This window comes from Limanda limanda, chromosome 1, assembly GCF_963576545.1.
Source record: "Limanda limanda chromosome 1, fLimLim1.1, whole genome shotgun sequence".
NCBI lineage: Eukaryota > Metazoa > Chordata > Actinopteri > Pleuronectiformes > Pleuronectidae > Limanda > Limanda limanda.
Genome location: NC_083636.1, coordinates 15,717,080 through 15,742,856, shown reverse-complemented (window position 1 = coordinate 15,742,856; position 25,777 = coordinate 15,717,080). Strand labels below are relative to the sequence as shown.

The 25,777-nt window shown below is 43.8% G+C and overlaps 1 protein-coding gene across 1 annotated transcript in view; it reads left to right on the top strand.

Annotated features, from left to right (window-relative positions):
- The window catches only part of plxna4 (plexin A4), a 192,867-nt gene that overhangs the window by 133,889 nt on the left and 33,201 nt on the right, over positions 1–25,777 (top strand). Inside the window, exons 5-15 of the mRNA XM_061081211.1 lie at positions 3,238–3,361; positions 7,052–7,205; positions 9,760–9,859; positions 10,213–10,327; positions 16,890–17,090; positions 18,012–18,108; positions 19,790–19,980; positions 23,142–23,293; positions 23,952–24,075; positions 24,648–24,784; positions 25,262–25,429. Coding sequence (XP_060937194.1) covers positions 3,238–3,361; positions 7,052–7,205; positions 9,760–9,859; positions 10,213–10,327; positions 16,890–17,090; positions 18,012–18,108; positions 19,790–19,980; positions 23,142–23,293; positions 23,952–24,075; positions 24,648–24,784; positions 25,262–25,429 — 1,563 coding nt within the window. The remainder of the gene's footprint in view (positions 1–3,237; positions 3,362–7,051; positions 7,206–9,759; positions 9,860–10,212; positions 10,328–16,889; positions 17,091–18,011; positions 18,109–19,789; positions 19,981–23,141; positions 23,294–23,951; positions 24,076–24,647; positions 24,785–25,261; positions 25,430–25,777) is intronic.

Genomic DNA, 25,777 nt, shown 5'->3' with positions numbered 1-25,777 from the left:
CTAAATTGCTTTGATTTCTGCATTTCTCTAAATGCTCCATTGTTTGATGTTTACAAAGGGTGGGATTGTTTCATATTGTTGCAAATGATGCAATCTTTTTGTCTTTCAAGGTCTGTCTGGATAGTAATTGAAAACAATTATCCAGTGCTTTGCTTTGATAATGCTCACCACTTACATCAGCTAAACCATGTACGGCATTATCTACAATATCCTTTCACTGAGGCACCAAATCAGCCAGAGCTGCTACATAAATTCCCCTTCACAGCAGTGTGGATACTTGAATTAATCCAAATCAATACGTGTACATGTCCTTCACATCGGGGAGACATTCAGTCAGGATGTAGGGCAGTTTAATAATGGCAAATTTTCATCTGCTAGTCAGGTTCTCAGAGATGTTTTTATCTGATATATGCAGCTTACAAAGCAAAAGAGAAATAATGATATTAAAGTAGTAGCCTAAGTGAATAAAGGAGTGTTTTTCTCCACGATTATACTACAGCTGCTTTGAGATGTACACTGAGCTCTAGAGAACCTGCAGATATCGTCTGATTCCAATTTTCCAATTCTAAGAGTTTACGTCTGAAATTAGCTTTTCTAAAAATTGTGCATTGTAATGGATTTTTACTCTAGTGTGAAGCTACAAATCAGAAGGTTTACAAAACACCACACAATAGTGGTATGACGTTGCAATGAGCTGCAGAAAAAGTTAACTCAGGACCTTTTTTTCACTGGTGTTCCCTGTGTTTTGTTGGTGTAGTCGTCTGTGACGTTACTCTTCACTCCGCCATTGAAGTAGGCTCATTGAATTGAATGACGAAAGCCGGCTTCTTCTTCCTCTTTTTCTTTTCTTTCTTTTGGTTTTGCTGTGGAGCTGTGGCCCGTCCTTCAGGGAGGGAGAGATGAAAAGAGGAAGAGAAGCTTCCCTGCGTGCTTCGTGTCTGGGATGTGAAAGCTAATCATTCGACCTGTTGTCTGTTTCATCCTCCACAGCAGAATCTGTGACCTTCTGACTCTGACAACAAGATGAAACTTATGGTCCCTGCAGGGCTATTTGACACTTCCATAGATAAACGTGCAGGCAATACAATTCACTGGCTCACAGTATACCACCTTTATTTATGGACAATATGACATTTCAGATTTGATGAAGACAGTAAAAGTATGTACAGTAAAATCTGGCACCACAAATATCATGACTGGACAAAAGACAAAACACAATCGATCTACAATGCATCAATCAATCATCAGACGGTATTTGTATTGCACTTGTATTTCAAACAATTGAACTGAAACTGCTTCTCAGAATAAAGATAGAAAAAATACACACACACACTCCCACACACTTGTACACACACACACACACACACAAACATATACAAGACAAGCACATTTTACAATGATACTTTTTCCCTCGGTGTCTAAAAGTATTAAATACTGGTTATTATTTAAGTTGGTTAATTGATGCGCATATACTGTATGCACATGATTGTATCGATTGATTGGCTTGTGAGGCACCGTTCGCTTGAGCCGGAGGTTCCACAACGGGGGGGCCGAGGTGTTCCTCTGACCTGTTTGCCTGTGAACGAGTGAATAATGCATATTGATGTATTAATCAATCGTAGCAGAATATTTGGACATTTCGAAATAAAAAGAAAGACTTAGGCTGAGCGAATCTGAAGTGTGTACCAAACTTATGCTGAGAGGTCACCCAGAACCAGCGCCGCTCCTCATTTCCCTCTTTTCAGCTGCTCAAGCAGGGCCTCACTCTGTATATACTAGTAGGTAAAACTGTGCAATTGTGGATTTTCCGTGAGGATTGTTTGCCTGGGGGTACTTATATGATGCAGTCTTATTAAATCAGGCCTGGAAAAGGAGGAACAGACAGGAGTGATAGAGGAGCACAAAGGAACCCGAAGCGATTAAACCCCTACTCAAACCGGCTTAGCAGGGAAAGCTTCACAGAAAAGCCAACAATGGTTCCCTTCCTTTAAATCTTGCCTCTCGTTTTCTTCCCTTTCTTGCACTCTTTACCTCTCCTCCCCTCCCTCTCTACAAAGATTATTGCTTTTCTTTTTTTCTTTATGTCTGTCTTCTTTGCGGCACGTTAGGCTGCTTAACTTTACAATACATATGTCAGGTCAAAACCCACCCTCCCTCAATCTTTGCAATTCAGGATGAAAAGCTTCCGGCTGCACAAGGTGTTACTGTATCTCAAGACGTCGAACGCCTCGAAAGTCTTTCTTTCATTCGTTCATTACGACCTCTTCCTTTCTTTCTAGTCTTTTATTTCTCTAAAGAAGTTTCAGGGCACTCTCTGGATTTACTAGGCTGCTAATTGCACTGCAATTTTTTTTCCCATCCGAATCAATAGGGGATTAAAGTTGGAATAAGTTTACGAGGGGATTAGATGAGCGGAATGGTGTGTGGGTGTGGGCGTTTCCAGGAAAATTGAAGGTTGAGGTTATATCACAGTTTGGGCCGGGGTATAACTGTACAGAATTTCTCAAGTCACACTTTTATCCTCAGTTTCATCATTGTTTTGTCAGCCACTCTTTTGTTTGACTTCCAAACTTTACATGCTGCAGGAGTTGGGAGAGAGGGGAGGGAATGAAATGCAGCTCTAATACCCTGCTCACCTTCAAGCCCATTTAGATGTTCAGACTTTTGGGGATTACCTTGCAGTATATCAAGGGATAGAGTTTGGAACAGGAGCCAGAAGCTACTTACAGCACAAAGGGCCCAGGCAGCCAACTCCCCAAAACACGGTAATGGACTGGATTAGACCACCTGGAATGGCATTAGGAGAAAAAAAAAACTAAAAAAACATCCCTTCCTCCACCAACGTCCACATCTCCACCTGCACTGTGCATCGCCCATGAATGCCAGTCATTAAGACAGCTTTTCAAAGACCAGGCCTACCTCGCTCCCAGCGGACCAGTTCCACTTCCACATATAGAGCAGCCATTGTTTTAAATGCAACTGCTCCCGTCCCCCTTGAGGACCGGGTTTCAATTCACCGGCCACTGTAGCTACTGCACTGCCAGAGAGGAAATATGATAAATGCGTCTATCTCTGTCCGTCAGGAAGCAGTGGGACATTCTCTTTTTCCCAGGTGCCAACAGGTGGACAGCTCCGGTCAGGTTACCGCATGCGTGCATGTGTGTGTACGCGTGTGCGTTAGTGTGTAATACTTGAATAACACCCCCCCCCCCCTCTCTCCCTTGTGTTGTTTTCCAGGTGCGCCAGAAAGGAGAAATGTGAGCGCTCATCAGAGCCCCGCCGCTTCGCTTCGGACATCAAGCAGTGTGTGCGTCTCAGTGTCCACCCAAACAACATCTCTGTGTCCCAGTTCAGTGTCACGGTAAGAAGAGGGAAATACACAATAACCTGATCTCTAAAGGCCTTTGAGGCTGCTCACGGTTTTATAAATAGCAGACATCAGAAATGTCCTAATCACAAAGAGAAACAATAAGCACAATTCACTTCTCATGAACAATAAACCTATTTCATTGTATCATATATCAACAGGCTCAACAACGTCAATACGAATCCTGAAAAAAAAATTTAAATAGAATAACGCGATCCTACATACAAATTGATCAAATGTGATCAAATGTGAATTAAAGTATTTGAGGAAGAAAAGAGCAATCGTTTGCTGAATGTGATGCTGGTGAGAGAATCTTGTCTGGCACGTTGACAATATAACACTCAAACCTAATTTGTGTTGCGATGTAATTATGCTCTAGATAGTGATTAGAAGCCCGTGTTAACTGAGTAATCCTTCTTTACATTATTTCACTGGCTGCCAACATGCATCCCGCCAATTGCGACCTCGCAACTTCCCCGTCCAGTGAGATACTCTCCCAACAAATGTCCACAAACATTAACGGCACACAGTTTTCCCTCGGCTGTGTTTATTGTGATTGTTGGCAGCTAAATGTGACTCCCCCCTCCCAGTCGTTTCATTGTAATGCAGCTGCAGGATTTAAAGGGTCTGAATGGTATCGATTAATTCGCAAGGGCCTGTTGATCCATTGCAACAAAAATATCAGGAATTGTAGAAATACTCTGAGCAGTCGTTAGGACTAAAACGTGTTTGGAGAGAAAGTGATGTTGCAGACTTTAATGACTTTGCTTCATTAGCTGATTTAGCCTGAGCTGCATTTGAGTGTAATTAATCAAATATGGACCCGTGGCTGTTTCCTCACTTGCACTGCACCTGGCTTCACCATCACCAAAGGCCTTTTCTGATTTGATGATCATTTTTCACTGGGACAGGAACAGGCTGCTACTAATGTGTTTAAGTGACTGCTCAGGTGTGTGTGTGTGTGTTTATTTCCCTTTGGGTGTGTGTGATATTACCGGAGGTCAGAGAGGATATTGACAGCGGCTGAACACGTCGTGCTGTTTTATATCGTACACTGCTTCCTGTTTTTATTCGTCACAACTGAGCAAGATAACATATTTGAAAGGTTTTAAAATTAAATAAAAATCCCGCTGACCTTAACCACCCTAAGTGATGTCACATTTCAATTCCCATTTCCTTTTTAATGGCGGTTTGGAAATTGAATCTCAAAGACCAAGTGCATAAATATTCAATATGATTTTCTAAGGTCGAGCCTGAATGACTATTCTCCATCCTTGTTGCCCTGAGGGTCACACAGGGTGTTGATTTTCTGAGGTAAACCTCTGCACCGCTCTAATGAAATTCATAGTGTGTGTGTGTGTGTGTGTGTGTGTGTGTATGTGTGTGTGTGTATGTGTGTGTAAGCCTCAGCCTTTAGAGAGTGTTTAACCTTTTCTCCGCAAGCAGGCTTTACCCAAACGCCGTGCCACCGATCTCCCATCCGACTGATTGCAGGGCAGAGGCCTCTGCCAGACAGACAGGGGCTCCTCCTTAACCTTTGTGTTATTAAATATTTGTTTGTGAAGATAAGACGAGAGAGAGAAACTGAGACACTTCACTGCTGAGATCAGATCCATTCAAAGAAAAAAATCATATATTTCTCTGATTTAAAATTGCTATGCTATAGTGGTATTGCCTCTATGTATCCATCTGTTGTTGTAAAGCTCTAAACACAGATAAAATGCCTGAATTACAATGACATGCATTATTTGTGTGGAAATGGCTGAAAAAGTAAATCAGCAAACATATTAAGACTTTATATCTTACTATATAATTAAGTAAGTACATAGGCAAATTATTTAGTTTTACATTATAATAAACAATGACGGTGGATATAAAGTTCTCCTTTCTCTTCTTTTGAGGCATCTGTCTGCTTTTAAATAAATGTCTCTCCCTTTTTTTTCTTACCATGGCAACATGAACAGCCCATCATTATACATCTGCAGCCTTAGAGGTGGGGTTTTAGTGTGTGTGTGTGTGTGTGTGTGTGTGAGTGTGTGTGTGCGGCGGGTGTTTCTGTTCACACAAGTAGGTTATTTTCATATTTATTCAGCCCTGCTGTGGCTGAGCATGGCCGTGACTACTCTAAATGTAATTGAGGAAACTGGAGGTCTGGCTGTATCCCCATTCTTAAAGGGAAAAATAAATTAAAGCGCGAGAAGAAGACGACGAGAGGTGGAGGAATGAGAGAGAGGATGTGTAGGAGAAAGACGCCCGGTCATGCACTGTCCATCTTACGTGGGAAGCTATGTTTCTGTTCTCGTCCACGCTGCCGTCTTTTCATTAAACAGCAATATAAAAACAGCGCGGGTCAGCCCTTCTCCGGCGCTGAGGCAGCTTTCAGCAGCACATCACAAGTGTACTGTGGACTGCGCTTCAAATCAATGCCTGGACCAAGGCCCGCCGAAGACACACTTTTCTATCAATATGTATATTTTGGTCTTGACCCCGCTCCACCTGCCTCCCTGACCCTCTTTCATTATATTTCTTCCTATTCAAGGACAGTGGTTTTTTTTTCTTCCCCTCCTGCTCCACCTGAAGCCACTTTCTGCTCAGGTGCAGAGAGCTTACACAGCGTTTCCCAATGAAGTGGGAGAATTTGCATTATATATTTTCCAGAGTCCTCTTTTCTAACCCTGACCATCCGCTTTTATGTCTGCCCTTTTCCCCCCCCCCCCATTCTTCACTGCCTCATTTGTTCACCTTCCTGCTGCTCCTCTTGTCCTCACTCCGCACTTTTTTCAGCCATCTACATTCAATAGGCTTGTTCCATCTCTTCTAACTCCTCATTCTTCCACTTCCAATGACTTTCAGCATTTATCTATTTTTTCCCCCACTTTCTTCCATAAAAACACTTTTTTTTCCCCGAGCGAGCCGGGACTCAGGACATTAAGATTGAATGCGAAATCCATACAGCTCATTGATGCCACAAGGCATTATGGGAGGTGGTGAGAATGGTAGCAGCACGTGTGTCTGTTAGAAATATACGGTTTTAAGAAGCTGCTGTCAGTGTTTTTATGTATGACTCATTCAAAAGTCCTCTGGCCACTGACCGTCCTGCAGATGGATCCTCACTCTGCACAGATCTTGCAGCTGTGCCTCTCAATAACTTTTGTAACTAGCTGTCCATGAGATACTTGCTTTTTGTTATGAGTATCTACTTTGTCATATCCTATACACAACATGAGTCAGGTCTGTTCCAAAACCACCGTTGCTAAGGCAACAGCGATCGGGGGAATGAGCCAGCTTGACTCTTATCAGTCGGGTGGAGACAGACAATTCACTCCAGTGAGCGACAGTAAATTACATGTCAGCGTGACCTGTGCGAAGAAACACGGATGGAAAATACACAAAGACCTAAAGAACTTATAATAAAGGAAAAGTTACATAAAAGTAAAAGTTGCTTCATAATGGTTCCAATGATAAAATTCGCTTTGTGAATGAAATTTCACACAGTCATTTTTTATTTTTTTATTTTATCTCTATTTTTTATGCTACTTAATTAGAGAATCAGAGCTACTGATCAATTCAAGAGCTTAAAATATAAAGTAATATTCTTCCTTTCATCTACTGTAAAGTGAATGTTGTGCAGAAAACGCATGCGGCTGTTAACACACTTCCCTGTTTCCTCCTCTCGTTCTTCAGTTGGTGTTGGAAGCCCACAATGTCCCAGAACTTTCTGCGGGTGTCAACTGCTCCTTCAAGGACCTGGCTGAGATGAACGGCTTGGTGGAGGGAAACCGGATCAAGTGCTTTTCACCTGCTGAGAAGGAGATGCCGCGCCTTAGCGTGGACAAAGGTGAGCGTAGATGTATTTCATTCCCATAATAATGGGATCAGAAATTAATTTTCAATGCAAACATGCATCAGTCACTTTTGGAGTCATCTCATCTGCTGCTGCCTCACTACCTCTGCTGCCATTTTACTTTCCAAGAAGTATTTTGTACTTCTCAATCAATTTTTGCATCTTTTCTACTCTGTACCATTTTACTTTGTACTATGTTGTGTGCTTATGTCACTTGAGTGCTTAATACGTGGTGTTTTTACTGTGTTCCTGTATATTTCTGCTACCAGCCTGTAGATGTCATTGTACCATAATGTTTGCATTGTGAACATGTACAGAAACTGACATCAGCATAATCTGCTCATAATCCTTCAAAAGAAAAGCAAATTGCCAGAGTCGACATTAGACCTGTTGGATACAAACTCGGCGAAGCACACACTCATCTGGAAGTTTTCCCTTCAGTCAGGATCATGCTATACATCTAAGTGTTATATGAAATTTTGTTCCCTCATTGCCGACTGTATCTCAGGCCTTGGAGCACTGCCCTAGGATATGTTTAGTAATTGAGTGAACATTAGTTATTAGGCTGCTGTGGGATTTATTTACCACCCTCCCTCAAAGTGGATGCGTTCCAGAGGGAGTGATGGGACCCCAGTTAACCCCAGTGCAAAAAGGAAAATATCAAACGGCACCGCCAAGTGTTCTCACCGAAGTTATTCAGCTAATACACAGCCTGGAGATTACACAGTCCCTGCAGACAATGTCACTGCTTCCATTGCTTTCAAGAGGCAAACAGCTCAAACATGTCTGATGTTATTCCTTCCACAAAGCAAAGAAGAGAAAACAGTCTTTTTTTTTTTTCTTCCTCCCGTCCCCTTGCTCTTCACCTCCCCTCTCCGTGGTTGGCTAAGCCCGGTCTAATTGAACTACGCTCCCATCTGGGAAGGCCTGTCCCCAGGCAGGCAATCCTTCATTACCAGCCCTCAGTGTGTCCTCATGTTGAGATAATGAAGATGCCACCCTTCCATAGCTCCACACACAAAAAAATGAAAAATTAATGAAAAGAGAAAATAGACTGAAGACTGAAAAGGAAAAGACGGCGATCCATCAGTAATGCTCAATATTTGCATTCAAAGGAACACTGATGATGTGGGACCACTCAAGAAAATCATATTTTCACATTTTCACAATTAAAAAAAACAAGGTTATCTATCAGCTGTTTAGATGTTTGATTCAATACCTAAACACGAGTTAAATCTAGATTAACGTCAAGAAACAGTGGGTAAGATGATGAGGCCTTTTTTTCCTTTATTCCTTCAGTGTTCGCACGTAAACAGAAGCATTAAACACACAAACAAACACCTCTGGAATATTGTAATCCAAGATCGACGGCACACAGATGCACGGCTGACAGCGAGCCCGAGGGTGCTTCCGGGAATTAAAAACATTTGTTCAATATTTGCCTTGTCAGTCATATGTAAAGCTGGTGATTCTGCAGTTGTGCAAGTGTAGACGTGTAAATATGGACTCACACAAACGAGGAATATTTTACTTTCTCCCGCAACAACCACAAAAACGCTTATATCCTTTTCCTGTGTCAGGAAGAAGGAAAATACCTCCCATTTCTTCCTGTATTTGAACCTTTCATCTCCCATTTTTTACCAGTCCTCATTAGTCTAAGCTCGGGAAGGGTAGATAGTGTTAGCAGGCTTCAAGGTAACATTTAGGTGGCCTAATTAGGACAGATCCGTTGTCAGCGGTGCTTTTACCGTGATTGATGAATGATTCCTTCTTTGTTAAAGAGATGGAGTGAGACACGGGGGAGAAGAAAGAGTCGCAGTTTGGAGGGAGGCGAGGGGACCTGTGTGAGGAGATAGAGTGGTGATGGGAGAAGGAGAGGTAGAGAGAGAGACAGAGAGAGAGAGAGACAGAGAGAGAGAAGGAGCAGTTAGATGTGTGGATGTGCTGTTGAATTAAACATGAACACCTTCATTAGGGCCAGACAAAAGGACACACCAAATACAGATGAGGCACAAGCTTATACAACCACACACACACACACACACAAACAAACGTATGGTTTTTGATTCATCTTCTTCCCCCTCTACCTTGTCAAAGATACTCTCAAAGACTTTTCCTGGGGAGTATTTTCCATCCCAAGGGAAATGTGTGTGCACCTACTCTTGTCTTTTCTAGGGAGAAGGGATAGAGAGACTTAACCCAACAAAACCCTCCTTCTCTCTCTATCTCTCTCTCTGTCTTTCTAAGACGTTACCTTTACCAGTGCAACAGGATCGGCACCTGTGGCTCAAAGTGATGCAGTCATATATTCGTCATGGGAACATCGACACTGAACAGAAAATGTGACCGAGTGAATGAAATTATCATCAAACAAGCAGCGGTCCTAGAATCTATCAACATAGCTGACATGTTACTGCTGCCTTTATATTACTGTCATATCTTCTCTTCAATAGTGGGTCCAATCAACATTGTGTCTTTTGTTTTTACCATAATGCAAAACTGTCTTTGTGTCACAATAATAATTTTGATTATGACTTATTCCCTCCAGGTGACCACCAGATCGTGCAGCTCTATCTTAAGTCCAAGGAGACGGGCCTGGCTTTCGCAAATACCAGTTTTGTTTTCTACAACTGCAGCGTCCACAAGTCGTAAGTCCATGTCTCCTTATCCCGGTCTTACTTTTGGTGTAATATACATTTTTCCGAAGTAAGAATTTTACCAGATGGGTCTTGCTTTCATTGTCCCTGATGGGTCAGATGGGGCATCTCACTTTTTTTTTATTAATTCAATTATTGTTAAAGTGCTGGAAATATATGTGCTCTAGTTCAGTGTTCAATTCATAACACCTCCTCTCCTCTCCTCTCCTCTCCTCTCCTCTCCTCTCCTCTCCTCTCCTCTCCTCTCCTCTCCTCTCCTCTCCTCTCCTCTCCTCTCCTCTCCTCTCCTCTCCTCTCCTCTCCTCTCCTCTCCTCTCCTCTCCTCTCCTCTCCTCTCCATGCAGGTGTTTGTCATGTGTCAGCAGTCCCTACCAGTGCCACTGGTGTAAATACAGACATGATTGCACCTACGACCCTCGCACATGCTCCTTCCAGGAGGGACGGGTCAAGAAGCCTGAGGTGAGCCCCGAGCCAAAACTGATTTTATTTTGTTCTTCTTAGGTTAACACCAGTTATTCAGGTACCACCCCCTCCCACAGGTGAGACCCTCAGTGGACTTTTGATGTGTGTTCAGGGAGGTGAATATCTCCTGCAGCACCTCTGCCTGTTGGCTCAAAAGACTGTGGCCTATTAAGAGCACATCCAAGAAACCCCTTGGTTTTAACGCTGACCAGCTCCAAACAGCCTTTTCTTAGCGAGCCAGCTAACTAATAAACCACAGTGACAGAAATCGAGGGTAACTGTTTGGCCACATGAGACTAATAGCCATCATTCTACGTTTCCCATGCAAAAAGAGTTATGTTAAAAGGATGGAGACACCTTTCAGCTGCAGAGCTTCCATCTGGCAGGGGCCTCTTGGCATGTCTCGCTCTTGATTGCACATCAAAGGGCAGTGGAAGCTAATAAAACTGAGCCATTTCCTCTCGCCCATCCCTATTCCCTGCGACAGCTTACTCTGTGTGAATTATCAATAGTATTGGCAGCCAGTCCTATTCCCGTCGAAGCAGAGCCCACTGTAATTAGGCTGCACTGCTGCAGAGGACAAGCTCCTCGCTGGATGGGGTACATTCAGTGAAGGCCCCCCCGACCCGCCCACTTCTTCCTTTCCAGAGAGGTCTCACTCTGATTTAGAGGCCCCACCACAGTGGCTGCCTTCACAACAGTGCAGGGGGGTAAAGAAAGGTCTGGACATGTGCCTAGATAAGTATACAACATCTGCTGTGGATACACAATGTCTGTCTCCTTCGATGTATTTCTATGTCTGTGCGTGTTTACAGTCTTCGCCCGCCTGCGCCCTGCCAATTGACGGTAGTTTTCCGGCGAGGGCTTTACAGGGAGTTAGTGGCCTGTTAATCCTAGCCTGAGGTGAGCTATGATGAAGATCACTAGTGCTCTTGTCTGCGTTGGCAGACGCTTCACGACAGGCAGGGACAAGCTTAGCCAGATTGCCTTCTTTGATGAGCAGTCTGCTCTCAATTGCTTTATTCCACCCATGTTTCCCCTGAGCCATTCAACCTGCACAGACGATATTATTTTCTTTTTCCACCATTTTCCATTATCCTTTTGAACCTTCTGCTTAGTCGGACCCAAGCTGGCGTCTTTGCAGGTTTGCTTTTGCAATGAAGTCAGGCGTCGCTGGTCAATATTGACAGAGGATAATAATGTGTGAATCCCTTCCTATTGTGTTGCTGCCTAAAAGAAAGCATAAATATAGTCAGGGGGGATTTGGCATTAGCACATTAATGACAATCCCTCTTTTTGACAGGTGTTTTTCAGGCTAAATGACTTTTAATTTGCTTTTAATTAACCCCTTAAATCCAAGGTCGTGTGTTTGCTGCCAGATTCCTTGTTGTCATTTTGAATTAATAACTTAGACACACACAAACAACCACTCATTGAATCCGCCCCAAATTTCATGAAAGGAAACGAGTCAACTTTGCTTTATAAGATGGGACGGCCTCTTTCTGCTGGAGATGATTTTTTTGTGTACTATTACAATTAAGGGATTTCAGGCAGCGATCTGAATAATCCCTGAACACTATGCTAATGACTGAGGCCGTGCAAATCTCCCGACTGCTTGAGCTTGTTGTTAGTATGCATGGCAGGACGGAGTAAAAGCCAGGCCCGGGTGTACAGTGGGTGCCTTTTTATTCATGCCAGCAATGATATGGGCACCCGGATCAGACGTTTGCCTGTTGGCACATTAGCACAAGGCCACGTCCCTGTTTGCCCTCCACACATCTCAAGGACTCAGTCGTTCTGCTGAGCCTTGCTGACAAAAAAAAATGCATGCGGTTCCAATTGGTTACACGGAGTAAACAGCCAGAAGTGATTCCAGACCACACGAATATGGGCTGAGATGTTTACCTGCATATTTAGTACTTTTTCCACACTTAAGGCAACTGATTAAACTGAGGACACTTCCTGTTCTCTTTAAAACTAAGAAGAATATTTCCCTTTTCCTCTTCTTCTTTATACAACACAGTTTCTAAATTCATCACTCTCACTGCGCACATCGTCCTGCTGGAGTTACTTCCTGCTGAGGTGATCCATGCCTGGGAGTTTATCAACCAGGAACTTATTGATCAAGTGATCAATATAATTTTATTAGAGCAGCTAAATGCCAGCAGTAATAGCTGCTAGTCGCCGGTATTAGCCAGGGATGGTGGAAAAAGGTGTTCTGGTTCGATTCATGGACAAATCGATGTCATACCCAGGCAGTGACTGTTGAGGAGTCAGTGGAGTATTTACAGAGTGAAGTGAAAAAATCGAGAATGAAAGGAAAATGGAAGAAAGTGGGAGAGAAATGAATAGATATATTTCAAGGGAAAAACTAAAGAGCTTTGGATGCTTTCATACAATCTGGGTCTTATTTTTTAGTTTTGGCCCCTAGCAGCCGAAGTTATACATTCTGTATATTTAAGTTACTAGATAATGAGTGTAACCAAGAGAAGTAAAAACTAAGACAACCCCAAGTTGTAACAAATCACATCGTTCTTTTAAGACAAAGGACAAAGAGGCTGAGAGAGATTGACAGGAGACAAAAGAAAGCTGCGAGAGGATATTTGGAAAAAAAAGATTTGAGGTGAGGATTGAGTGGTGGGATAGGAGCAAGGTGAAGAGCAGCAGGGAAGGAGGGAGCGTGAAAAGAGAGCAGGAGAGTGTCTTTGCCCGAGGCTCTGTAGGAGATGATAAAACAGAGGCCAGTTAAGGGGAGCTCTTGGTTACCACAAGAGGTAGGTGTGTGTGTGTGTGTGTGTGTGTGTGTGTGTGCGTGTGTGTGTGTGTGTGTGTGTGTGTGTGCGTGTGCGTGTGCTTGTGCGTGAGCGTGTACGTACGTGTATGGAAACTTAAGATCCTCCTCATCTTCACACCTTACACTGCTATAATTACGGGCCTGCCTCTCACTCTCACCCTCCCTTGCTTCAAACTATGCCAAGGGCTTCTACATTCACAGTTCCCACTCGGCTTGCTACTCTCTGTCACTCTCCCCATCTCCACCCTTCACACCTCCCACCAGCCTCTAATTATCAGATCTAAGTAGGTCCCCGAGAAGATGAGAAGTCGGGAAGGAGAGGGGGAGCTGGAATCAGCGCGAGGGAGAGTTGATAAGAGAAACGGGAAGGGTCACCGAGCGAGTCAGGCAAAGATGAACAACACAGGCTCGGTTTAGAGAGAGAGAGATAAATGAAGGAGGAATAAAGCTTGAAGAAGAATCAAAGATGAGGTCAGACGAAAACAACGAGTCTGTGATAGAAAGAGGAGAAACGAAGGATAATTATATAGAAGAAAAAGAGAGGCGCCAACATGTTTTCCAGAAGTCAGCGCTTATTACGTGGTAATAATGACTCACTCTATTGACAGGTACTTTTTTTCTTTCCAGTGCTTTAGTGGTTGGTCGTTGATAACACGACTGTCGGTCTGTCGCTAAAGTTCACATCTTCACACAAACAGACTTGTATAAGCTGGTCTCTCTCTCAACTACTAATCAGACAGAAAGTGTTGTTTTACACAAAAACACAAATAATGTTCTCTAACTCTACTGGTCTCTACGTTTGCTTGTGGGATTTGTTTACATCTGTCAAGGTTTTGAGATAGTCACCATATAAATGGAAGCTTCTGTCCCCAGGACTATTTGCCCGCTACTCAGTTGAAAGGGATGTTAATAGTTTCTAACTAACTAAGTGTCAGTGAAAAATCTGTCCATTAATCCATCCATTCATCCATCTATCCATTCATCCATCCATCCATCAATCATTGACACTATCCAGGCTCAGGTTACTGAGGAAGTTGGCCAAGTGGGTATTACACGGACTGTTACTCTAAATTGTAGGAATAACAATTTACAAGAATTAACTCACTGCATGTCAGTACCAATTTAAAGTAAAAGACAAAACTTTATATTATTATGTAAAGGTGAAATCATGCTTTAAACTCCAGTATTCTCCCAGATTCCACCCAGCTCTCCCTCCCTACCTCCTCTTAGAGTCAAACAATCTTCGAGTTGTAAATTATATTTGTTCTGCCCACGTGATGTCACACGGCTCGAGCGTGTGCATATTTATGGGGCTGAGCGTGTTTGTGTAGTGCGCCGTGTGTGTACATGCATCTGGGCTGTGATTTAAAGTCGCTGCTCCGTTATTTATCACACCTCAGTCACTGGGGGTCGAGGGGGTGTGGAGCGGCAATAAACGCACTGGCATTAGATCAACTTAACGCTGACATGAATCTTAACGGGCGACAGCGAGCATCACTGCCAACACCAGTAGCATCAGTAGCCAACTAGGATACACACATGTGTTTGTCCGTAACACAGTGAAAGCCCACTTGGCCTCAGGGCCTTCTGGCAACAGTCCTGGTGAATGATGAGTGTGTCTGAGTGTGCGTGTGTACATACACATCATGAATGTTTCATTCTTGTTGAAGCAAATAAGGAAACAGATTTTGTTTAATATGTTTCTAATATGACAAAAAAAAATTTATTTTAGTATTTATTTATTTTGGCAGACAAGGAATGACAGGTTCTAGTCATAGAAAGGGTGTATTTGTATGTCTGTGTGTGTGTCTGTGTGACAGAGTGTGTGTGTGCTCAATCTGTAAAGAAATGACTCTGATGTCGGTGTTGTAAAGAGAATTTGAAGGTGTTAATGAAACGGTGGAATAGTGTTGATGTGTGTTCGTGTGCGCGAGTGTGTAGTCGGCAGCTGTTTGAATTTGCATCCCGAAGTTTTCCATGACACGTTGGCAGATGATGCAAGAGATGCTGTCTGGCTTTGACTTGTGGCGTTTATCTTACACTACAATGGGATTCCAAGGCTGTAGTTTCTGAATGTGTTTGCATACATTTGTGGGCGCGCGTACTCTCACGTGTCAGAAGCGTTTACCTTGAATCTGGCGACGTGTATGGCAAGCCCTGGGGTTTCCTGTGTGTGCGTGTGTGTGTGTGTGTGTGTGTGTGTGTGTGTGTGTGTGTGTGCGTGCGTGCGTGCGCACAATGCCATGACTTCGCCCCCACTGGCCACTATCGCTGCAGATCTGTGTGTCACCATGTTAAGTCGTACTCCAGTGCGTCGTGTGCCTTCATGTCCACAAACCAGATCACATGTATTATCTCCATTGTTCCAGTGTATTAACTGAAAGAGATTTGATAAAAAAAAAGGATTGTATCCCTCTTTGCTCGCCCAATCATTTCCGTTTTCCAAACGCGACCCTTCGCCTTTCTTAGGAAAATGAGATTTGGACGAGCAAACACACGCACACACCCACCACCTCTTCCTTCCTCTCCCCCCAACCGCTGAACTCACTCACCCTGTGTGTCATTTATCTATAATGACTTTGTGAATAGTGTTACAGAGTACCCCCCCCCCCCAATCCTCCTCTCTCACCACGCAGCCATCCAGTCAGTCACTCAGCCTAACCCAATCAAGTGGCTTTTAATGAACTTCAAACAAGTGTTATCACCCAGTTCAACGTGCGCTGTGCTTCGCTCCCCCCCAGCACCACCCATGCGGGGGTTCACCTTATCTGCGCTCCCTCTTTTCACCCTCTCTCCTGCTGCCTCTTTGACACGCTGACACTCCTCCCGTCGCATACGCTCTATTTTTTTTCCCCTTCTTTAAGCTGCTCTGTTCTTTTGTTGTTCCTCTCTCGCTCATTTTGACTATTTTGCTCTTTCGCTCTCATCCGTGGCTCTTTAACAAAAACATGAAACAGTTTGCAAAGTACTTATAGGAGTGCTGCTCTCTATTTACTACCTTAACACTCTCTTACCTCACTTCTCAACTTTTTTCACCCCACTTGTCCTCTCCGCCCTCCTCCACATCTTTTTTGTTTTTCTTGCCTGTCCATCTTCCCCCCTCTTTCCTCTCCTTTCCGTTTTTCAGGGAAGTCATAGGTGCTCTATATTTAGCCAGCTGCTCACACCTGAATTGATTGGCTGTTAATTTTAGACCTCCGATTGCTAAGCGACCCATCCGTCTATCTCTCTTGCTCTCTTCATCTCTGTCATTCAATCTTGCCTAAGTACCGCACAGGTCGAAATCAACCTTGTTTTGGTCCACACCAGCCAAACATAATCACAAAGTGTTTATAAGAGCCAATTTCATTTTGTCATTAATTTCCCCTCACATGGATAATGACAGTTGAGTACCGACAGGATCAAGCCCTTGGATGTGAGCAGGTCTGAGGACCGACCAACTCAGACTTAACCGATCTCAACCCCACAGAAACTAGCAAAATAATAAAAGCCCTAAAACACTAATAACAGATCACGCTGAAGAGGCTCCTTCATTAAATAAAATGAATGTTGGTGAAGAGCTGTTCTGTGTTGGTGTTGATGAGCTCTTCATGGCAACCAGGTTTATTTAGGATCATTGTCTGTGTCTCCAAACAGATTCCACCGATCAAAACTGTTGCTGCCGGTCCTTTTCATATCATTGTGATGTCAAAAGTTTACCTCAAAGAAGATAGTAGTCAGAGCGGGTAGTGACAGTTCTTCCTTGTCTCCATGTCTGTCTTGCAGGGGTGTCCCCAGCTACTGCCTGCTGAGAGGATCCTGGTTCCAGTCAACGTGGTGAAGCCCATCACTCTGCGGGCAAAGAACCTCCCCCAGCCCCAGTCCGGTCAGAGGGGGTACGAGTGTCTGCTGACCATCCAGGGAAGTGAGCACCGGGTTCCTGCCTTGCGCTTCAACAGCTCCTCAGTGCAGTGTCAAAACACATCGGTAAGGAGTGTGTCTGTGTCTGTGTGTGTGTGTCTGTCTGTCTCAGTGTGTGTTTTAATATGCCAATAACAGATCACCATTAAGCACCACACACTGACATATACTCTATAAATTTGCCCCACCTCTATTATGTGACCGTACTGTTTTTTTCCCATCCTACACCCAGACACTTGCACACACAGTCGTTCCAGCTGAAGTATTTCTCTTTTATCAGCGAGACAGTGATGAGATGAGTCAAGAGTCTGACTTTGTCTCTTCTTCACAACCACCCTAGCAATCAGGCTCCATTTACTGACTGAATAACGCATTGACAGCAATGAAAGACTAGCATGAAAAAGGGCTTTGTGCTGGCCCTGATGCAAATCGTGTGTTGATACAATAACATCTCATCTTCCTGTCTGTCTTCATCACGCTGCGTGTCAGTGTCTGTGTGTGGAGACGTCTCGAAGAAGACTTGTGCGAGTAAAATCACAGTACGATCCAAATATTGTACTGTGATTGAGCAGTGAAGGAGGGAAACTGTAATTTAGCGGAAAATTATGATTCTAGCATCAACCCTCCGTGCTGCTGGTGTTAAAGAACCATATCAAAAATAATCTCCTCTTTGAGAGCTCTCTGGTGTGTAGTGTGTGGTTGTGAGTTTGTTGCGTGAGTTCATGTGTGCGTTTATTGTGTGTACAACCACCTGTTGATCATGCGTTTTGCATTCGAAGGAGTACTGTGATACCAGAGGCTTTTGGACTTGAAGATAATGGACAGTTCAAAGTAGCTCAACAGCTTCTTTAACTCTCTCTGTCTCTCTGTCTCTCTGTCTCTCTGTCTCTCTGTCTCTCTGTTTCTCTTTTTCTCTCTCACTCTCTCTCTCTCTCTCTTTCTCTCTTCCCCATCTCTTGCCCTCTCTCTGGGTTGCCATGGTGATAGTATTTCTATGATGGGATGGAGATGAGCAGTCTTCCCGTGGAGTTGACCGTCATCTGGAATGGAGATTTCAGCATTGACAACCCCGCCCACAACAAAGGTGAGCGTGCACAGAGGCGTGTGTATGCACACGCAACGCACTCACACACTAACGCAAGCATGTGCACACACTTGCATATACAGAAATTGACTCACACTACCAAACAAGCTTTTTCCTTAGTTCCCACAGCATCATACTAAAACACACACACACAATTAGTCAGCATCGTCTCTGATAAACTCTCACTGACACACACACACACACACACACACGCTTACACACACACACACACTTACACACAGTAAAGCTGCTGCCTCCCCATTATTCCCCTTGTAGAGCTGGTTTCCATAGCAACAGGCGGGCGGTGTGCTGAGGTGCAGCATCCATCCCCGAATGTTGGTGTGTAGAGTGGTTAACTTTAACACTTCCTCTGTTAAGCTGCACTTCTGCAGGTCTCTCGCTCCCCTACCTGTCTCTTTCTGTTTCCATCAGTCTGTCCTGCACCGCACTGCTGTATGTCCGTCTGTCTCTTCCAAAATCTAACTTCCATTTTATTGCCTACTCTCAAAATATTATCTACTCTCAGCTGTTTATTTAATTTGCCCAGTCAACTCCTCTCTGGAAATTCTATCAATCCTTCGCCGCCTCTCCCCTTCATTTCTTTTTTCTCATCTCAGCAATTCATTCTACTTTACGGGTTATACATTTCAGAAGTGCAGCACTGGGGAAACATGGGTGCAGCTCAAAAACATTAACAACCAACATATAATGAAAACTAAAAACAAATTATGAATCTAAGTTATCAAAGCTCATTTATTAATCCAAGCTGGACTGATGGACAAAGCTACGACATAACATTTATTTTGTATTTCTCTGCCTTTCATATTTTCTATTTATCTACTCACGGTATATGTGGAATGACAACTCACTGCTGAATTGTTAAGCATTCAGCTGCTGAACCGATCAGTTTGGCCACTGGCTATCCACCACCGGGAATGAACCATGCTGGGACAGGAAAACAGCCGCATGCTGGGGGTTGTAGTTCTCTGACAGGAAAACAACTCGTCTTAACCAAAGGCAGTGGAGGAGCGCATGAGAAAAGCAAATTGTTAAAAATGTGGATGATATGCCAACATGACACTGTGCTGCAAGGCAAAGTTTGCACAGTGTGTGTGTCTGTGTATGTGAGTCTGAGTCAAATACAGTGAACACAACCTATCCTTGAGCGTGGAATCAAAGAAGCAACCAAAGTCAGAGGGAGATGCTTGCACTCGAGAGTCCTCCTCTCTCCTCCCTCTGCCGCTCCCTGTGTAGGAAGCAGCTCCTTGGGCATCGTTTGATGGACAGATCACACATGCATCTAATCACAATTAAAAAATAAAATGGCTGGCCCGTTGCCATGGCAATGATATGTTAAATGTGTGGTGAGCGAGCAGAGGCAAGAAGCAGCAACTTGGAGAGCGAGTACACAGAGATGATGATGGATGGAGAGATAATGAGACAGAGATATCAGCAAATGTCTCTCTCTCTCTCTTTCTGAATGTTCAGTTTGTTTGTTTGTATATCTTCTAGCAGTGGTTGGCAGACGTTGAGAGATGTGCGTTAACAACCCAGATTGGAGCTTGTTGTGTGTCTTGAAGCTTTAGAATGAATTTGTATGCATTTGCAGTTGTTTAATCGTTGCTCACTCATGTTTTCCGCTCTTTCTGGCTGTGCCATCACCTTCTTCTCTCTCCCGCAGTCCATCTTTACAAGTGCGACGCCCAGCGCGGCAGCTGCGGCCTGTGTCTGAAGGCAGACCCGCTGTTTGGCTGTGTTTGGTGCAAAGGGGAGAACCGCTGCACCCTCAAGCAGCACTGCCCGCACCCCGAGAACCAGTGGCTGGAGCACAACGGCATCAACAGCAAGTGCACCCACCCTCGCATCACACAGGTGAGACTCATGTCAGCTCACGTCCACAAAAGCTGCACATTGCCAGCATTGATTTACACCCAAAGGTCATGCATGCACTTTCTTCACACCTTAATAACAGTGCAATGGATTGAACATACTCATCACCACTCAGACAATGTGGCAGTTCATCATTTCAACATAAGAGCAGAAGCTCACCCGCAGTTATTCAGTCTTACAGCTTTTGTGAGAGGAATTTATTTTACACCTCTTGTGCCGTGCAGTTACACGTCGCACTTATCAAAAGGTTTCAAGTTATGACACATTATAATCACAATAACAGTCTGTTCTGACAACTGTGATTGGAACAGAGGTTATATACTTACAGCTCAGTAACATTTAAATAATCCACTTAGGACCTAGAAAGCAAATCATTCTCCATCTCCCAAGTTATCAATCAACGTAGCCCAGATGTTCTCGTAAACCCGCACTTAACCCGTCGTCCTCCGGAAATCCACAAACGCTGCGTGAGGCAAATAGACTTGACCTGTGCGAGACATATAAAAGGGTCAATGACGACAGGGAGAAGGTGAGATGAAGGATTAGAGGATACAAGGGAAAGATAGATGGAAAGATGCCACGTGAAGGGAGAGGACGATGGATAGGCTTTACATGAAAGCGTCTGGTGACGTATGGGTTGACTGAGCCAGAATGGAGTCACAAGAGGCTGAAGGGGTGGAAGAGGAGCCCCCCCCCCATGTTTCCCCATGATGGATGCGAGGGTCCGCTCTGTATCCGTTTTCAAAGGAGGACCAGTAGGAGTAGATGGCGACTAGAGTTGAAGGGATGAATAAAAAAGACAGAATGGAATCTCGGTCTATGTCCTGGGGAGTGATGGGTTTGGACGGAGAGAGGGAAGAGGGACACGAGAATGGAAGAGCAATCGTTTTGTCTTCAGACTGCATCCTGGATACAACGATTACCATTTGGTGAAAGCAACACCATAAACCAGTGTTTCCTGTTACCATGAATGCACCATGAACATGATTGTTTTAAGCAGGAAAGGAGAAGGAGTCAGACAGGAGATAAAAAGCTGTTTTAAACAGTCAACAGTGGCTCTAATTACTCAACTTTCCCCCTTTACATTGTTGATGAATATCCAGGCAAACTCTTGAGTGAGGTGATGACCACAGGAGGGATATCTTGTGTCTGGATCAGTCACTTTCACTCCATCATCCCTCCTCCAGTGTTTGTCTTGAGTGGATTTACTCCGGGCGATCGTCCCCGTATTTCTCCTCCCATCCCAGAGGCTGCAGCGGGGACATATTGCAGCCTTCTCACGTCCCCCATAAAAACTGTCAGTGGGTGAGGAGTGAGGACTTCTCCGAGACGACCAGAGCCCTAATGCATTCTAATATGCTTTATTATAATGACATCTCCCATCAACAATATGAGGGGGGGGGGGGCTGGTGTAGACGGATGGAAAAAGAAAGGGTGAGAGAGGGAGAAGTGATTAAGTTTTTGCCTCTATCCAACCATCAATTATCTTGTCAAAGTCACAAATCTAATCAACGTCTCATTGTGTCTCTCCCCCTCTCTCTTTGGCTCTTTTGCTCTCCTCCACTATTTCTCTCTCTCCAGCTCCATCCTCCGTATTTTGCTAATAAAGAGAACCACCATGCATTGTGTGCAATCTTTTTAATTGCACGTATTGTAGCTCCATTCCCAGAAGGCTCTTTTTCATTAAGATATCAGCAGGGAGCTTATTAATCAAACATTGAACCGTAGGATAATGATATCTGCACACGACAGCTAACGGACTTGTGTTGAACATGACCTGGCTCGAGCTCGCCGCTGTCACTCGATTGGCTAGTTCCTCTCGAGTGCAACTGCTTCAATTTGTTTTAATTCACCTATTTGAAAAGTAATCAAATAGTCAAATTAAAATCCTTTGATGCACATATGGTTTATCAGAATACAAAATAACAGAGCCTAAAGCTATGAGATAAAGCCACACTCCCTCACCAGTGTACCTGTGATCACCACAGGGGGCCACGCAGACGTATTAACTGAGCAGAGCTTCGACCTCAATGAAAATCCTTTGGGATCAGTATTTTCCATGGGGATGTTGACACAGCACTAGTAAAGCTGGGTCCCTGCCCGCAGCATGGAGGACTTCTATTTGGCAGAGACAGATTGGGGCAGGCTACCCAGTGTCTGTCCCTCACATCCATCCGTCTGGCCCAGCCTGACGATGTGTTTGCACTCGCTCACCGGCCAGGGTGTAATTGTGTTAGTGCAGCGCTGATAGATGCTAGAACCTCCTCATCACCAGTGAGAGATGTTCCTGATAAATCAAACCACACAGATTACTGTGAAGGTGTCATCTAATGCCAGGTTTCCAGTTCATCTCAGGGAGGAGATTGTTGTGTATTTCAGGGAATGTAGGATTGAGAAATGACAGTCACTTGACCCCGAGTCATGACCCCGTATAGCTGTCTCAGGAGCTATTATTTGATCATTTATGGGCTCTCTGCTGCAGCCGTCTCTCCCCCTCCCCCACCCCCACCCTTCAGAAAAGTATTTTCTTTCCCCGAGAGTTACATAACGTGTGAACAGAAAGATTTAAGAATCCTCCCAGATGAGTAACATAAAAAATAAATAAATAAATTAAAAAAAATTCTATTAAACTAGAATGGCACTCAGTGGAGCAGATATGGAAAGGCCCAACAGTCCCCTAAATCCAGTCAAGCTGCACCACAGTGCACACACTCAAGATCCAGGAATTATTCCCCAGGACAAATGGCGCAAATGTTGAAAATTGCCCTATGTCGCTATGTTAAAGATCGTTTAAAAGAAAGAAAAAATCCTAGATCCACACCAACATTTACTGTGTTCTTCCCTAATCAATACCCCTTCATTCCACCAAGTTTCATGGAAATCCATTTAGTTGTTTTTCTATAATCATGCTAACAAACCAACAAACTGACAGGGGTGAAAACATAACCACCATGGCGAATTTTATAACTCACATTCTGCAAAAAAATGTAATATGGCCTTTGTCGATAGAACACAAGAATCAAAACAATAAAAGTACAAATACTCAACTTCTTCTGCCCAAATATTTATCATCATGCAATTTGTAGTAATGCCTCTTGTATAGGGAAACAAAATAACATCTGCCTGGATTTTGATTTCAACAGATCACCCCTCTGCGAGGTCCCAGGGAGGGCGGCACGCTGGTGACCATCCGTGGGGAGAACCTGGGCCTGGAGTTCACAGAGATCCAGGGTAACGTGAAGGTGGCTGAAGTGGACTGCACCCCGATACGCGAGGGCTACATCCCTGCCGAACAGTAGGTCACACTTTACATTTAAAAACTCAAAAGTATGTGCATGTGTGAAAGAGACTAATTCCTATAGACGAAGAGGAAATTGAAGTTTGTATATGCACTGCTGAGGGATACAGAATACTCAGGCTTCTTTATATCATTATAGCACGTACACATGCCTAAAACACGCACACACACACACCACACGGTCCCATTATCATTGTAGAGAGTTCAGAAGGTTACATTTTGTTGACATTTGAGTTTAATCCACTGCTTTGGTTCCTTACAGGTGGCATATTAAATGATTTTAAACGTGTTTTAAAGTTGTCTTATCAACAGACCCAGAGCCTCTTCTGCTCAGAAAGTAAGTTGTGTGCCAGCACTTTCTAAGCAATCGCTGACCCTGCAGAAGTGCTCGCTGAATCTGAGGTAATTTGTTAAAGGATAGAGACATTTTTTTCCTTTTTCTCCCACAAGTTGGCAGTGCACTGGAGGGGAAGCTGCTGCCAAACAATACATTATTTTATTAAGGGTTTAAACGTAGGTTTGGATGCATTTTTTTTTTTTTTACATAATCTGCTCTGAGTTTGTCAGCAAGGAAGGCTGCGGCAGGGTTTTCCAGATATACATAGAATTTCTATATCTGCTTATTCTTACATATTCCCACAATGTGTGTCCCCAGGATTGTGTGCGAGATGGGTAAAGCAGAGAAGAGCCAGTACACTGGCAATGTGCAGGTCTGTGTCGGAGATGGAGACTGCAGTTCAGAATTCAAGGCAAAATCCTCCAAGTACTACTACTTTGTGGTGAGTCACTGTTTTCAACTTTTGTTCTTTTCAAAGTGACACAAGACTGTCAGTCGTTAATGATTGAGAATCAGGAAGAATCACTGAGGGTTATAAAAACATTTTTCTGCCTTGAACAAATGCACGCAAATCGTAACACACTTGCTGGATATTTCATTACTTTAATTAATCAGCATCACTCACACTTGCACAGTCTGAATAAAACGTACAGTTCCCGCCGTTATTCCCGCGGTCATTTTATGCAGAGTTATCATTTTTACTGCCATCCATTAACGGGGTGCTGACCGAGGTTTATCTCTCAATGGGATCGTTGAGCAGGATTATATGATGTCAGGTCTCGGTGTCGCGCTGCACAGCCGGCTGCAGATGAGATTACAAGAAGGCAGAGTGAACTGGAGGAGGATTTACTGTAGGACCTGCTTCCAGTAGATGGCATCAGCTGCTGTCTCACTGCATTTAAAAAAATTCTACCTGGAATTAGACAGTTCAGCTATATATTGGTGCTCTGGACATTAGAGCATAATCATTTTATGTTATTCATCATTTATTCTGTGATATTAACCTTTCTCCAGATCCCAAGGATTATCAACCTGAAGCCGAGCCGTGGGCCGGTCTCTGGGGGAACCGTTGTCAACATCACTGGCAGCCACCTGGATGCTGGGAGCAACGTGTCCATCATGTTTAAGGACCAGCCATGCACTTATCTCAGGTTAGTGGGGAACGAGCATGAATGGAATCTGCCACTCACACTTAAAAAGTCTATTAACAGCTCAGTCAAAGACGATGGTTGTCAGACTACAGAGTAAACTGTTCTAATTTTTCTCTCACATAAACTTAAAGACTTAATGATTAAAAATCCTTTGATAAGGATCTGGTGTTTAATTATTTTGCCTTAGAAGTAGATTTTTAATTAGAAATAAAACATTTATTTGGTACATTATTGGAGAAATACAGTAATGTCATCCACCACTTAGCCCTGATCAATGTTCAGTCAATAAACTCTGTACATGTCCACTTAACCAACCATTCAGCCGTCTTAAATATTACATTGTTATTGGTTTTTGAATCATTTATTAGTCGGCGCTCACAGTGGAACCAACTAGAGAGATGATGATCAGAGTGTAAATATCAGCTTAGTGCGCTGTCAGCTACACATTACTAACGTTTCATCCTGTGGTCACTGCAGGAGGGGGGGACAGTGGCTCACCTGCAGAACCCACTCTTCCCTGCAGGGCTTCGGAAACGTGTCTGTGTCCGTGAGCATAGACCGGGCCCATCTCCAGAAAGACCTGCGCTTCGAGTATGTGGAGGATCCCAGCATCACTAAGATAGAGCCTGAGTGGAGCATCTACAGGTACGGAAAGGCACTTTACAGCTCATCCAAGACGCAGCAGCCAGCAGCAGCTCTGAGCTCATATTTGAGCTTTCTTTATTGGCTTCCAATTTTAAAATTGACTGTAAGATTTTACTGCTTATTTTTATGGCTCCTTCTTGACTTGCACCCTAGGTATATTTCGTGTCTCTTGGCGCCATATGTGCTCGGTCGTAACGTGAGGTCCTCAGTTTAGGCCCTGCTAGCCATTTGGCAGTCTGATGTCCCTGAGGAAATTTGTCTTAAAAAACCCTTATCCTCTTTTAAATCTCTCTAAGATACCCATTTTTAACGGTGTGCTTTCTCCTCGTTTTGAACTTTCCATCTATT